The following is a 17,083-nucleotide window of genomic DNA, read 5'->3' on the forward strand; positions in this document are numbered from 1 at the left end:
GGTTTCCAGTCGTTGTAAAAATTATGCGAAATCGAAGTTTCTGCCAATTACGCGCAATCCTGCGAAATTAAGCAAAATGAAAATTATTTCGCGTTACTGCACGTAAGTGAATAATATATTACGTTGGAAACCCTAACTGCAGAGCCAACAATATTTGGTTCTCAGAAAATAATTTGCGCAGTATTTAAGATAAAAAAACATTGGTTTTAAGCTAATCAGGATTGATTCAGTATAACGGGGACATTGTTTACAAATTAATTAAAATCAAGAAAATATATTGTGTGCAATACAATTAGTGGATGTGCTGTAGCTTCTCTATATTGTTTCAATCAAGATAAAATCCTTTATTTTTACAAAGTTTGTTCACAATCAAAACTGAGCCGTAGGTTCATTTATCTTTATCTAGCTTTGGACTCAACTTTTATCGGAACTCGCAAACAAATAATTCTTGTTTTAAAACAGAATTAAATCGTTTTCATTGTTATGGTGTTCAAATGTGGCCTTGCTTGCACCCACTCCACACACCCCTTGCCCCCCTTTCCCCCCCCCCCCCGCCCCCGGTGAAACTCCTGCATCTTGATCAAATCACGACTACGTGATGAAAAATCAATTTTTGCAATAAAGTTAGAAATCTTATTTCATAACAACAAATGAACTGCAAACACTCACATTAAATTCTAATTTTCTAATCCCTATATCTTTGCAACCTGATGTTGAAAACCTTTCACATTTAGAACTTTGAATTCTATAAGATCCAAAAGTCAAAGTTTAAAATATCAAAGGTTTACACCATCAGGTTGCAAATTAAAGGAATCAGAAGATAAGAGAATGCGGTGAGTGTTCAGTTCCTAACACCATTTTTTTACAAGATGAGTAAGTGCCGAGCAGAAAAGCGTTTATATCTTGCGAACTAATAATCTATTCCTAATCTAAAAAAGTCATCCTCCTTCTTTACATATCAGAATAGATAAAAAAATACCAAAATTGGTTTAAAAACTAGTTTTTACCTGCAAAAATAGTTTATTTTACTAATAACTAAAAAATCACTGATAATAACAAGTTTTTGCGTGCAATATTTCAAATATATCTCTGCAATATCATTTTTCACATTAGTGTATTTTTTGTTCACTTTTCACATTTTTAAAATCTTTCCATTGAACGTTTATTGTTCCAGCTCCGGAAACGTGAAATGGCAGGATAAATGAATTAATTCCTATAGAACCGGATCCGCAGTATTGTTTATCCTAACTGTCCGATGAGGGTTGAGGACATGAATGTAAGCCCGACTGACGCCTCTATCCATCTCCGGCCTCTTCGTATCCTGCAGCCTCTCTTACCGTAGTCTGTATATCGGCCTCTCAGGCATACCAGGATGCAATCAAAACCACCTTGATAAACATGCATCTAGCATGTCTAGGTGATGAAGAGAACTTGATAGGAATGCATCTAGCATGCTAAAGAGAACTTGACAAGAATGCATCTAGCATGTCTAGGTGTTGAAGGGAACTTTATAATTTACCTAGCATGTCTAGGGACTAAAAGAACTTGATGAGAAAGTATCTAGCGTGCTAAAGAGAACTTGACAAGAATGCATCTAGCATGTCTAGGTGCTAAAGAGAACTTGACAAGAATGTATCTAGCATGTCTAGGTGCTAAAGAGAACTTGATAATAATGCATATAGCATGTCTAGGTGCTAAAAGAACTATATAAGAATGCATCTGGCCTGTCTAGGTACTAAATGAACTTGACACAAATGTATCTAGCATATCTTGGTGCTAAAGAAAACTTGACAAAAATGCATTTAGCATGCCTAGGCTTTAAAAGAACTTGATAAAAATGAATCTAACATGTCTAAGTTCTAAAAGAACTTGATAAGAACCCATCTAGCATGTCTTGGCGCTACAAGAACTTGATAAGAATACATCTAGCATGTCTAGATACTAAAAGAACTTAATAAGAAAATATCTAGCATGTCTAGGTGCTAAAAGAACTTTATAAGAATATATCTAGCATGTCTAGGCGCTAAAAGAACTTAATAAGAATACATCTAGCATGTCTAGGTGCTAAAAGAACTTAACAAGAATATATCTAGAATGTCTAGGTGCTAAAAGAACTTAATAAGAATATATCTAGCATGTCTAGGTACTAAAAGAACTTAATAAGAATATATCTAGCATGTCTAGGTGCTAAAAGAACTTAACAAGAATATATCTAGAATGTCTAGGTACTAAAAGAACTTAATAAGAATATATCTAGCATGTCTAGGTACTAAAAGAACTTAATAAGAATATATCTAGCATGTCTAGGGGCTAAAAGAACTTAATAAGAATATATCTAGCATGTCTAGGCGCTAAAAGAACTTAATAAGAATATATCTAGCATGTTAAGATGTCTAGATGCTAAACGACGACTTGATTATACTATTCCTCGTATACTGATAGGTTTTCGTCAGAATTTCATATTCGAAGGAAGCTTATTTTCCCTTATCAGTATAAATTCTTAATCATTGCATGCAAGTATTTCTTAATAGTTAGGCCATATTAAATTAGAAGTATTTTTTATTATCAAATTTAGGATGAATGGAAATATGTATATCATACAAATCTACATATATATATATATATATAGAACCGATTGGACCCAATATTTTTGTGGCAACTCCCATGACCAAAGTAACGGTTTGTGGCTGGTCAAGGTTTAAAAAATTGTCCACTGTTATCATTTTAAAAGTGCATCAATTTAAACAGAAAAATCTGAAAAAATTACGAATGATTGCGAGAAACAGTTAAAAGCTAAAATTTCCAGTAGACAAGGAGACGCGAATCGCTCCAAATCCCAGTATCATAAACTGTTTTACATAGGAGCTTTCAGTTTCAGTTCTGTTTCAATGTCAAATATGCAAGCTTCCCTTTTAATTGTATTACTTTAATCTGACCTGAAAACCTGACACAATATGAGAACAAGTAAAGTCTGAAAGCTTGTCTGAAAAATTGAAAATAAAAACAGAAAATATCTCAAATCCAATTATCAAGTCTAAAACCAGATTGACTAAACAATGTTTGATGTAGAGAACTAGTACGCAAACTTGACATTATCTTATCAAGAAGAAACATACCACCTGTCCAATTTAATTCAAGAAAACCTTGACACAAGTATTTAAATTATTTAAACCGGTATCTAGCTCCTTCAAGAAAAAACATGAAGATCATCGTCATTATATAGATTTCAGTTTACATTAAAGGGACCGTATAGGCGCAATTTCAAGCAAAGAGTGACATGTCAAATTCTCAGCGGTACCCCTAACACCTTTAAAAAATCACAATTTTATCTAAGTACCTTTTTTGTCAATTTCTCCTGACTTGTCTCTGATGCAATAATCCAAAAATAACTAGTCAAAGAGAATCCACAATAAAAATTATCAATTTTAAGTAAAAAAAAAACAAGAATATCCTCCTCATTGTTGCTCCAAAAAATGTTTGAATGGCGCCGTTATGAATCATACATGTACCTCATAAAATGGAGAACCTCTTAAAATTACGTCTGCTGTCTCTTTCAGCAAAACTTTTATCTAATTTATTTACCATGACTTGCATGAGGAATACTTTACATAAATAAGGCGAATGATCTGACCGAAATGTGTAAATAAACTATTTAGCCTGTTAAAAATTCTACACTTTCTCTTACTGTCAAATTTGACAATTAAAAATAATGAACTAGCCCAAACTGTGAAACAATATATTTGAGTTTCAGGGATGAATATCGACCTGCAATGCTCATGTCAAATATCAAACACAAACTCGTTAAAACATGAAATTTGTGTATACTAAGATTTAACTTTTTTTAAGGATTTATGAGTTTGTTATGAAAACTCTGAAAAGGCTTTAAAAGTATTCTCTAATAGATCAGAGTGAACGGATGATTTATGGAGTTAAAAGGAAACAAACCGAAGGAGATAGAACATAAACATTGGAATAAATTAAAACAAAATAGACCGGACCCCAAATTGACGTTGGTGTGATAAAAATAAGAAAAATTTACACTTCATCTTTTTGTCAGACATAAATAAAAAACATCTTTTTATCTCTTGATAATATACACAAAACCTTAAAAAAAATTTTAACTAAAACTTTTTAATTCATGTTAAAAAAATTAATATCCAGGAAAGAGATTTGAAAGCCTCCCCTAGTTTTAAAACCCAGATCACCATCGGGTGTATGTAAGCATGCATAATGTACAAGTATTGTGTTTACATAACACACAAAATAGAAAAATTTACTTCGATTTTTCATCTCAATCCACTTAATTTGTGAAGTTTCTTAAATGAAAAATATATTCTTTTTTAACTTTAAATTTCAACTGTCGATTTCCTTGATGACTGACGGAATTAGGAGAACTATTGTTTAAACAATGTTTCTGGTAAATATTTTGAAAACTCATCAAAAATACGGAACATTTAGAAGAATTGATCCGTGAAAAGAAAATTTTTTCTAAATTGAGAAAATTACTGAAACTCTGCCAGATAGAACTGTTCTCCAGTGAATCCTCAGCTTAAACTCACACCCTGAGTTAGAGCTGAAACAGAATTTTACGAATTTAAACTCTGTCGCTGAACTACTTATTTCCGGTTCAAATTTGAACCACTGATTCAAAGTTAAAGAGTCAGGAAAGATTTGAATCAGTGATTCAAATTTTAACCGGCGTTAGGACGTTTAGCGACCCTGCAAATTCATTAAATTTGGTCCCTGAGCCGATAACTTTTGAATAGATCGAGGAAAATTAATCGGTTTAGATGAGTAGAGCTAATTCTCGTCAAGATGTGAGAAATAGCATGAAATAAGAAAAAAATTTCAACTAATTTCAACTTATTTGAACAGTTTAATCCAGGTTTGTCTATTAATAAGTTTCCATCTAGCTCTAATATGACAACCTATACTGTTAACTCGGCTTTTATAATATTTCAGGTTTGCGTGCTTCCAATTATAAAATCTTGATCAAAATGAATAAGAAAAATTATAAAATTGTTATACTTTACGATATGATGAGGATTTGAATCAAGTACATAAATTATAATCTTATTTCATTTCCTCAAATCCAACATTCAGATAACAATCCAAAACCTAATCAAAATGTATTCTAAAACAGTCCAACCTTATTATAATCCTAGCTGTGTTATTTCATATTATAATTATTAAAAAAGTAAATCTTACATTTTCAAAACTTCCATAATTTGAGTCTTTGAAACTACTCCAACTTTTGATCACACAATATCTCAATTTCCTAACTTTACTTCCTTCCTTCAACACTTAATCTTGTCAAACCTTTTTCCATTTTTAACTTTCTTCTTTTTTTCAACTTTTTTACATTTTCCAACCTTTTCACTTTTTCCACTTTCCAGCCTTTTTTAATTTTCCAACCTTTTTTTTCTTTGTCCAGCCTTACTTTTCAAATGGCACTGCGCTGCAAATCGACCCATAAGGTCGACCTTTGGTAACATTTTCTTAGATTACTAAGCTGTATCTTTTGTTTGGTGAGATTCACATGAAATCTTTTTGAAAGAACTACCCTAATTTTACCAAATTTGAATTGTGAAATATAAATTTGAGCTTTTGGACCATTCTCAATTTTTAAATCCAGAAAATTTTAGTAAAATTTGCTTAGATTGCCTGCATCTTTTGAAGGGCGATATTTACTTGATATAGTCTTTAACATGAAAATACCTAATTTGACATAATTTAAAGTGTTTGTGGATCACACACTTTTGAATCAGATGAGTTTTTAGACCCTTTTTAGACGTTTTAATAATTTCCGATTTTAAAGAGCATTTTTATGAAACAACTGCATGTGGTGAGTTCGGATTTTTTAAAAAAACCCGGATTCTAACACTTCTAACCACTCTACATCTTATGCATGGTAAAGGTAGTTTTTCAGTAACAGGAGATCGACCTTATGGGTCGATTTGTCCAACATTGGCGGTTTTCACCTTTAAAAACTTTCCAAATAAAATTTTCCCTTCCTTCTTTCTACAAAACAAAAGTAATATAAGACATAATATTTTACATTTAATATTATGCATAATATGCATAACTTTTTCAATATCAAACATAGTCTCTAAACAAAAAATAAAAGTCTCTTATTTTGTTCAAACAGATGTTTCTGCCCAGAGATGCTAAAATATACATATTTCAAAACAAAAATTTACCAAGCGTTGTCAATTAGTTTTAAAAATGAATCTAAAACCAAATTGCAGCTTTGTATTTTTGAACATTCAGTATAAGTGGGTTGGTAAAAGGTGACATGGGCCAAGGCCTAGAGCTAATTCAAAGTCGCCCCTTTATCAATAGCTGATGGATCATTTAGACTTTATGGCTTTTTATCTTCTCTTATCAAGCTAGTTGCATACATGTATCGTGTATATTTATCTATGTATGTATGTATGGGTGTATGTACATATGTTTGCATAGGTTCAGAAAATTAACAAACAAAAAATCAAATAAAAGATAGTTTTTAACTGATGTTGGGAAAGGAATCTGGGATTGGGAAAATTCTAGATTAGCCGCTCTGTTCAGGGAGTTCAGGGGATGACGGCGGAACTTGAGACATGAGAACAAACAGGCAAGGAATGAGAAGGGAGGAGAATGAAGGGGGACGAGGAGAGGCGGGGAGGAGAAGGAGAAAAAAGGAGTGAGGGGAATAGTGGGGATAAGGAGAAGAGGAATGCGGGGAATATGAGAAGAAGAATAAGGGGGGAAAATGAGAACAAAAATTTTGGAGAGAAGGAGAAGAAAAAATAAGGGGAGAAAGAAAATTATAATGAGGGGAGGAGAAGCAGGAGAAGGAAAGAAGGAGCGAGGAGAAGGAGGAGGGGGAGAAGGGGACGGGGGAGGTTTAAGATTCCTGACTGATTAGTTAGTATTGAATTCTCAAGGTGAAACTAATGGAGAGAATGTGTCTCAGTGTGAAAAATTAGATTCCTCCAGGAGCAATTAGAATCCTATCCTTGTGTTCAACATATCGGGAACTGATCGAAGCAAGTTCGACCTACCGAAGAATCTGACAGGTTTCGCCGTATCGGCAGGATTCCCGTCTGATTCGTTTATGCAAGCTGCTCCGTTTATAGAATATTGTAATAAAGCATTGATAGAATGAATAATATTGTAATAAAGCATTGATAGAAAAAAATCTAATACAAGAGAATGATAGGCATAGCTTAAAGGTCTTCATGAATCAGGGCATAAATAAAAACATTTATGATACATTTAAAGAAAACTATAGATTTCAACAGTCAGTAATTCTTGTGTCCGATCAGAATTGATGAACCCCTTGACCGGGTTGTCTCAAATTTTAGCAGGGGAACTCGTTAGAACCTAGGTAATATTCAGGTTCTTAGCTTTGTTTTAACAAGTTGAGTAGGTCGACTTTAATCGGTCGTCTTCCGTTGGGACTTGAATAAAAAAGCCGGGTTCCCAACCCAAACTTGTATGTAGATGTTTTACAGAGACGAATCAAAAATACACTTTATAAATTTATGAATTCTAGAATGTTCTATAAAACTAAGAATAGAAGCGTCTAGCTCCAATAACTCGTTATTAACTAATTTAACATTTTTACATTAACCTTCTGATATAGTATACAAATTCTATCAGAAGCTTTGCTACAACCTTACTTTATCAATTAATTAATTAATTTTGCATCAATATTGTTAGGAACATAAAGAATGGTTTGTTTTCCCAAGAGATGATTAATTATTTCTTATAAATAGTATTTCTGTCAGCTGGTATGAATACAATCTATAATTTATCTTTATAAAAGAAATATAATCCAGGTATACCAACAACCAATGAGACTTTATAGCGATCAGGTAATTTTAAACAATCTGAAAGTTAATTATAATCTGATAATAACTCAATGTCACAAGTATTAACTCAATTGCAATGTCACAAATATAAATATAATAATTACTTTAGAATGTACTCCTACTACTGCACAGTCTACTGTCGAGTCTACCGTATAGTGTACTAGAGAATGTACTGTAGAATGTACCGTATAGTGTACTGTAGAGTGTAGCAGAAAGTGTACTGTAGACTGTAGAGTTTGTGTGTTGAGTGTAGAATGTTGAGTGTAGATTTAGTGTAGCTTGTATAGAGTTTAGATTGTAAAATATAGACCGTAGAGTTTAGAGTATGGCTTTTGTAGATTGTAGATTGTAGATTGTAGAATTTAGAATGTAAATTGTAGATTGTAGATTGTAGATTGTAGAATTTAGAATGTAAATTGTAGATTGTAGATTGTAGATTGTAGAATTTAGAATGTAGATTGTAGATTGTAGATTGTAGATTGTAGATTGTAGAAATTGTAGATTGTAGATTGTAGATTGTAGAATTTAGAATGTAGATTGTAGATTGTAGATTGTAGATTGTAGATTGTAGAATTTAGAATGTAGATTGTAGATTGTAGATTGTAGATTGTAGATTGTAGATTGTAGATTGCAGATTGTAGATTGTAGATTGTAGATTGTAGATTGTAGATTGTATAATTTAGATTGTAGATTGTAAGTAGGAATTTGACCGAATTCACATTAAATGTACTGTGCGAAGTGTTAGTTCTAATTGTAATGAATATGCTAGAACACTAATTCTAAGAATATATTCATTAGAGTGAAACCTACTTAGAAACAGAACAATTACAAGTATTTATTGTATTTAAACAACTCTACTTCTGCCCTACACATACATGCATCCGAAATTGAAGCGAGTGATTGTTTATGGGGGAACTATGTTAAAACCCTAGAATAGCCTTAATATAGGGATGGAGGATGAAAGAGGGATGCACCCCTTTTCCTACTTTTTGTATTTATTAAAAACTACTGCACCGGGAAGGGTTGTCAGGTTGAGTTCCTACCTGTCCTGCAGATTCTCCATCTTGGAGCTGATACTCTTTACTCCGGGGTCCATCTCATCACTCCGGTTCTAAACATGAGATTATATACCAGAGATTTAAAACCAGTGAAATTTTCATAATTATGTTATTAAAATAATTTTTGATTTTAAGGATAAAATAAATTCAGTCTGATTTTAGAGGGAATTATTAAAATCGCGTGATTTCTTCAGTTTTTCAGTAAAATAAATTAATTATTCTGATCATGAAATTGAGTAACTTTCTCCGGCCATTGAAGGACAACACGCGGAGAGAAATAAGTGAGACAAATATTTCTTGTAACAATGCAAAACTATAATTGCCGTGAAGATCTAAAAAACGACTCAGAACCCATTCTAGCTCCGGGATCCATTCTAGCTCCGGGATCCATTCTAGCTCCGGGATCCATTCTAGCTCCGGGATCCGTTCTCACTCTTAGATGATAATCTAACCGAGGAGAATTTCAAGGAACTGACGGAGCAGAATGAGGTCTACACATATATTTGTAAATAAAAACTAAATTCGCACAAATCTCATTCAATGTACATTTNCAAACACTCATTCTGCAGTTAACTGATCCTGAATTACAGATTTCTGCTAGATTTTAACAGATTACAGATAAAAGAATGCGATAACCGATTACGGATAATCAATGATAGATTTTTGATAACTTACAAAACTCTAAATAAGGAATACAAAATTCTAATAGTTGAAATCAGAACTCTTACGGAATACATATTACGGTTTTCTGAACACAGAATTCTTATACTTCAACGTAGTAATCAGATATTCGGAATGCAAATGCTGATTTCTGATAACAGAGTTCTAATAACCGAATACAAATGCTGATTTCTTATTAATAAGTTCTGATTACGGAAAACGAATGCTGATTTCTAATTACAAAGTTCTGATTATGGAATACGAATCCTGATTTCCGATTATAAAGTTCTGATTACGGAATGCGAATGCAGATTTCTGATTACGAAAACCAATGCTGATTTTTGATTACAGAGTTCTGATTACGGAATAAAGAATTCTGATAACTCGGTTACAGATTTTACAGATAACTGAAACAGATTACAGATTACTGAAAATAGATCACAGATTATAGATATCTGAAAACAAAAAAATAACATATTACAGATAACAGATTACAGATAACAGATAACAGATTATTGTTAATTAAATACCTGTATATCCTCTGTGTTTAAACCGAGCAGAGTTAATCGTTCCCTCTTCACCTCTAGTTCAGTCTCAACAACCTAAACAGGAGAAGCAAATTCATGAAAATGATCTAAAGAATGTGCAACAGGAGAAGTAAATTTATGAACATGATCTAAAGAATGTGCAACAGGAGAAGTAAATATATGAACAGGATCCAGAGAGTATGCAACAGGAGAAGTAAGTTTATAAACAGGATCTAGAGAATGTGAAACACAAGAAGTAAATTTATGAACAGGATCCAGAAAATGTGCAACAGGAGAAGTAACTTCACAAAAAGGATTTAGAGAATATGCAAAAGGAGAAGTAAATTTATGAACAGGATTGATAAAATGTGTAACAGGAGAAGTGAGTTTGTGAACAGGAAAGAGAGAATGTGAAACAGAAGAAGTGAATTATGAACAGGATTTATAGAATGTGTAACAGGAGAAGTGAGTTTATGAACAGGAAATAGAGAAAAAGTGAATTATGAACAGGGTCTAAAGAATGTGTAACAGCAGAAGTGAGATTATGATTCATGAACAGAATAGGTGTATTCAAGAACAGGAGGGGTGGGTTCATGAACAGGAGGGTTGGTTCATGAACGGCAGGGGCGGGTTCATGAAAATACGGTTGTGGGTTCATGAACAGCAGGGGTGGGTTCATGAACAGGAGAGTTGTGTTCATGAACAGGAGGGGTTGGTTCGTGAACAGGAAGAGAGGGTTCGTGAACAGGACGAGTGGGTTCATTGGCAGAAGTGAGTTTTTATAAATGAATGGGTTCATGAACATGAGGAGTAAGTTCATGATCAGAATAAAATGTAAAACAAGCATGTGTGAACAGGAGTTATACGGTTTATAAACAAGAGGTTCATGAACAGTGTGTGTGGGTTCGTGAACAGAAAAAGTGGGTTCGTGAACAGGAAGAGTGGGTTCGTGAACAAGAGTGGGTTCGTGAATAGGAAGAGTGGGTTCGTGAACAGGAAGAGTGTGTTCGTGAACAGAAAGAGTGGGTTCGTGAACAGGAAGAGTGGGTTCGTGAACAGGAAGAGTGAGTTCGTGAACAGGAAGTGGGTTCGTGAATAGGAAGAGTGAGTTTGTGAACAGTAAGAGTGGGTTCGTGAAAAGGAATGTTGGTTCATTAACAGAAGTGAGTTTTAATAAATGGTTGGGTTCATGAACACAAGGAGTAAGTTTATGAAATGTAAATAAGAGTAGTATAATGAATGAAAATCTAAGCTTTGCTTTTGAACAATGTTTTTAACTGAAAACTTGGTGTTTTCGTAATTTGTCCAATATTTTGGCAAAAGCAAGAAAACACGAAAGGTAAAATGCCGAGTCATAGATTTAATGATGCACAGATAACTAGCAGTAATACAACAACAAGCTCTAAACAATGTACATTGTGGGATATGTTATGAAAACACAGGTAATCAAGAAAAGAAAAAACATGTACTACAAAACAAAAATATGTTGTTACTTGTTGTCTGCTTACTAACAAGAAGAACTTGATTTATGTATATATAAAGATCTGAAAAGAAAGTAGAGGGGGAGGAGGGGGAAGAGGGGGAGGTAAATATAGAAAAAAGGGTGGGGGAGGGAAAACAGAAAAGGCCAAAAAGGCCAAGGGAGGGGATGGGGTGTATGTTTAGGAGCAGGGCAGGGGGCTAAGAGTTGTAAAGTGTTGTAAAGACATGGGGGAAAAAAAGAGAAAATTTAACGATTGATCTGAATATAGTTTCAGAATCTCCAGTTGCTTAAGGATATAAACTTAAGTAACCCAATTTATCCTAACTTCAGTTTTAAACTTTCTTAATGTTTTTGTGTCATTTTGAGCAAAGTTTAAGAGTTAAGCCAAACTTATAAATGTTTTATTTCTGAGTCTAAACTTTTCATTCTAGGACAAACATTATAAAGATTAATGTAGGTCTGAAAACATAACAATAAATAAACATTCAATCAGAAAAACTAGATTTAAACTTACCAGAATTCTCCGTGTTTGATCCTGAAGCTGAACGTTATCAAGATCTTGAGAGTGTTCCATCTCCTTGAGCATAGTTTCTACCCCCTGGAGATAGTTGTGGAGACGGTCCTGGTCCTCCTGTACTCCTGCTAGACCCTGGAGAAACTCTTGTCTTTCTTCAATACATCTACAGATCATACACCAACGCTCTCCTAATCCTACAAACAGAAAATCTGTTGCACTAGGACGAAAAAAGGGCAGGGACAACATTTCTTCTTCTATATTATATGAACTGAATTTGTATTACAACCCTCGACCTCTTGTTATAAAGTGGTCGGCGTTTATATCAATACAATGAAGACGACTTTTCTATTTAAGTTTTGAGTTTACTTAAGCTAACAAAGATAAGCCATTATTTAACTGCTTCTCTTTGTACGTGTATCCATGCTGTTCGAAAGCTTGGTAGAAATCAAAATCAAAATCAAAAGTAGTCTTCATTATATATATCATATATATACGATGACGACAGTATCATCAGACAACCTGGGATAGCTAGGATTGAAAGCTAGTATTGTGTTAATATAAAAAGTGTGATTGGGCCAGAAAACCAAAGGCTTGTTGCCTGTAAACAGTTCGGTTGTGTTCTCATATGTGTTGTGAGCCTTAAGACTTGTCGGAGTGGTTGACTGCGTCTTTAAAATGCAACAATTAACTTAGAAAAACGGGAAAAAGAATCGGACGCTTCCTAAAATCGAGACGTTAAAAAAATACGACCATAAAAGTTTTTTCACTTTTTGTGTTGTCCCAAAAAACATGGGATTGAATTGACGATCTAAAAATCTTAGAGAGACGATGATTGACAAATATTATGAAAATGTCAACTATATTCCTTGAAAAATAACTGAGATTATGGGAATCTTTTAGTTTTATTTCTTCACTGGATTCCAAGGTTATATTTCAGGAACCTGATATATTGAATAGCGAGACATGGTTAAACCACTACTCCTCAGCTTGAACCGGCGCACGAAAGAAGTGGTTGAACTAAGTCAGCACAGTTCAGCCACTGCTCGCTATTCATAAAATCTGGCCCCAGGTTACCTGCCAGCTCATCTTCAATATTAATTGCTTCATCCGACTCAACCAGGATAAAGTTCGAGATGGCACTAACAGCAGTGTGTTGGTTCTCCAGGTCTCCTTGAAGATCATCAACCTCACGGAGCTGGGTTCGAACCTCTTCAAGATCCTTTCCACTCCGTCCTAGCAGAGATATTCTATCCTCCGTCTTGGTCATCCAGGTTCTCAGCGCCGTGATTTGCTCCAACTGTAGATGCATGATAAGCTTGTGGAGCTCGGATTGTTTACTCATGGCAAGCTCTCTAACCTTCTCCCATCTATAGATAAACAATTCTTAATTTAAATACAAAGTAAACTCGAATTTTAAATGTTTATTTAGCATATAACTAATGTTTGTTCTTCAACATTTTAGCTTCCTGGATTCAGATCGAAGTGGGAAAATATTAAAGTTTAAAACACATAAAAAAATTTAATTAAGGAGAGATAATAATTTTTTCCAATCGTTGAATGGTCAAACGTTTTAATAAAAAAAGTTCAAGAAAAAGTAGAACTTAGTAATATTCCTTAATTTCTATATTTTCACAGGACTGATCCCAAATCCGTGTCCACGTCAAAATGGAATCGATCGTAAGCAAATAGATTAATAGATTATCAAGTACAATAGATGGCAACGTAGAATTTGTACACTCTCAGTACAGCTATATTCTTATGTCACAAGTGTCAACAGTTTTATGTGTCCGATAAAATTATTAATAATAATGTTAGGATAATAAAGTGTTTATCTTATTGTAAAATAAGTGCAATTTAAAGCGTTTAATTTCTTTTTTTTACACTTTTTTATTTAATCTTGGAAAACATGTCAACTTATGGGAGAAAATGTTGTCTTCCTTGTTAAATTTGACACTTGTGACGTCATGTATAATTGGTCCATTTCTCTGTTGCCACCTATTGTACTTGACAATCTATTTGATCATAAGCATTAATGATAACCTTTGAAAACTAAATCGTATCTAAATATAAATGGAAAAGGTTTCAAGGTGGAGAATGAACTGAAATCATAAGTTTATCTCCCAAGGCTTTCTTGAATTGTGGGGAGATGTAAACACATAATACGGATAAACAAACCTCCTAGTACATAGTACAGAGTGGATCAGGATCAGGGGAGAATATATTAAATATTTTACAATTATTCACCGCTATCGGAGTGCATAATGTTGTATTCTAGCTGAATCATGTTCCATAGATTAAGATAGTTGAATCTTTTCTTTACGATTAAAGTTTTAGAAATCATTAACTTTTTCAAGTTTCCAAAGAATTTTCCCCTCGGATTCTCAACTTGCACTGCATATCTAAATTCAAAATTCAGAATTTAATTTTTAAAGAATTAAAGAAAACTGTAAACATTCCTAAGGTGAAATAACTGCAATGTTTGCCGAAGCAATTAGGGACAGTTTTGGGCACTGTCATGAGTTGAATTTCAAAACAAGAAAAACATTTTTGTAAAGTTTATCAGAACAATAGATAGAATAAAGAAGTAGTAAGATATGTAGATAATTGTTATCCAAGTAGTAAGATACTTCAGATTTATTCAGGTAGGAGAACAAAAGAGTTTTATTCAGGTTGGAGAACAGGATAGTTTTATTCAGGTAGGAGAACAGAATAGTTTAATCCAGGTAGGAGAACAAGATAGTTTTATCCAGGTAGGAGAACGGTATAGTTTTATTCAGATAAGAAAACAGGATAGTTTTATCCAGGTAGGAGAACAGGATAGTTTTATCCAGATAGGAGAACAGGCTAGTTTTATCCAGGTAGAAGAACAGGATAGTTTTATCCAGGTAGGAGAACAGGATAGTTTTATCCAGATAGGAAAACAGGATAGTTTTATCCAGGTAGAAGAACAGGATAGTTTTATCCAGATAGGAAAACAGGATAGTTTTATCCAGGTAGGAGAACGGGATTGTTTTATCCAGGAAGGAGAACAGGATAGTTTTATCCAGGTATGAGAACAGGATAGCTTTATCCAGGTAGGAGAACGGGATAGTTTTATCCAGATAGGAGAACAGGATAGTTTTATCCAGGAAGGAGAACAGGATAGTTTTTATCCGGTAAGGACAAGAGAAGAGTTTTAATAGAGATAGGAGAAATCAAATCAAATCAAGTTTAAATCTGAAAGTGAACCCCCAGACTGCCTTCAGGGCACAACCGCCCCACCAAGGCTAGTTCTATTCAATTGTAGAAGAAGATAAAAGGCATTAATCAAAGGATTTAAAACAACTTCCCCTGCTAGGATTCTGTGCAGTTTACAGTGTACACGGAATAATTTATTGTGCAAACACGGAGTAATTATTTCCGTTATGTTATTTTTCATTATCCAAACTTAAAATACACAGTCTAGTACTTTATCTTATTTAAAAGTTTTAAAATTAATTTTCGTATAATCTAATCTGTTATAACAACAGTAACTCATTTAAAATGTTCTACATGTAAAACCAATTATGTAACACAATTGTAAACATTTAACAAGAAACGGAAAATATAAATACTTAGTTTTAAAAGTTTGTGAAGAAAAGAAAAGTTGAGATTTATCTGTACAAGGGGAAAGTTAAGGATGAAGGTTGGATCATTATCAATCATACCTTTCAATGAGAACTTTCATCTGGATCCTAATCTCTACTTGATCCTGGGGATTTGAAACTGTACTCACTAGTTCTTGTCCTCGACTCAATACCTAAACATAAAGGGTCTTGTTATTTCAGTGCTATCGTACAATTTGCATCGGGAACGAATGAATTGGAATTCAATTTTTTCTAAAGTACGCTCTTTATAAATTTACATTATTAAAAAATATTTCATTTCTATTAACATTCTCGTTCCCATATTTTTTCTTCAGTTCCTATCGATCTTACATTCGTCGTCGTCGTAAATATCAATAGATTGAAGACGCCTTTTTTTACTTGTAAACTTGTAATTTAAAAAAAGCTTGCTATAAATCAAAACTTAAATAAAAAAGTCGTCTTCATTGTATTGATAAAAACACCGATCACTGTACATTCCTATTTTTTCATCATGTCACTCTCTTCTAATTAGTTCGTGCCATCTATTTAATTTTTTCCTACTTTCAACTTGGTTCTTTCCTAATTATTTCCTTTTCATGTATTAATGTCATAATTTTTCCTCTCTCTTTCGCTTTCTACCATATTCCTCTAATTATGTAATTGTATCTCTTTTTAACTCGTTTCCACTCGAATATTTTATGTTTACCTTATTTAACTTTCTAATATCCACTATTTCAGTTCTAGTATTAGTCCTGTTTCTAATATCCACAATTTCAGTACTAGTATTAGTCCTGTTTATAATATCCACTATTTCAGTTCTAGTATTAGTCCTTTTTCTAATATCCACAATTTCAGTTCTAGTATTAGTCCTGTTTCTAATATCCACTATTTCAGTTCTAGTATAAGTCCTGTTTATAATATCCACCATTTCAGTTCTAGTATTAGTCCTGTTTCTAATATCCACTAAATCAGTTCTAGTATTGTCCTGTTTCTATAATCCACTATTTCAGATCTAATATTAGTCCTGTTTCTAATATCCACTATTTCAGTGCTAGTATTAATCCTGTTTCTAATATCCACTATTTCAGTTCTAATATTAGTCCTGTTTCTAATATCCACTATTTTAGTTCTAGTATTAGTCCCGTTTCTAATATCCGCTATTTCAGTTCTAGTATTGTCCTGTTTCTAATATCCACTATTTCAGTTCTAGTATTAGTCCTGTTTCTAATATCCACTATTTCAGTTCTAGTATAAGTCCTGTTTATAATATCCACCATTTCAGTTCTAGTATTAGTCCTGTTTCTAATATCCACCATTTCAGTGCTAGTATAAGTACTGTTTATAATATCCACTATTTCAGTTCTAGTATAAGTCCTG

At 33.3% G+C, this 17,083-nt stretch overlaps 1 protein-coding gene across 2 annotated transcripts in view; it reads right to left on the minus strand.

Moving 5' to 3' along the window:
• Positions 1-17,083, minus strand: part of LOC111704741 (dystrophin) — a 67,186-nt gene that overhangs the window by 43,509 nt on the left and 6,594 nt on the right. For both annotated transcript variants that reach the window (XM_023477085.1, XM_023477077.1), the window contains exons 8-12: positions 15,788-15,879; positions 13,176-13,468; positions 12,099-12,295; positions 10,105-10,176; positions 8,900-8,967 (exon numbers count right to left, since the gene is read on the minus strand). In XM_023477085.1, the coding sequence (XP_023332853.1) occupies positions 8,900-8,967; positions 10,105-10,176; positions 12,099-12,295; positions 13,176-13,468; positions 15,788-15,879 (722 nt within the window). The remainder of the gene's footprint in view (positions 1-8,899; positions 8,968-10,104; positions 10,177-12,098; positions 12,296-13,175; positions 13,469-15,787; positions 15,880-17,083) is intronic.

This window comes from Eurytemora carolleeae, unplaced genomic scaffold (genome assembly GCF_000591075.1).
Source record: "Eurytemora carolleeae unplaced genomic scaffold, Eaff_2.0 scaffold2, whole genome shotgun sequence".
In the NCBI taxonomy this organism is placed as follows: Eukaryota; Metazoa; Arthropoda; class Copepoda; order Calanoida; family Temoridae; genus Eurytemora; species Eurytemora carolleeae.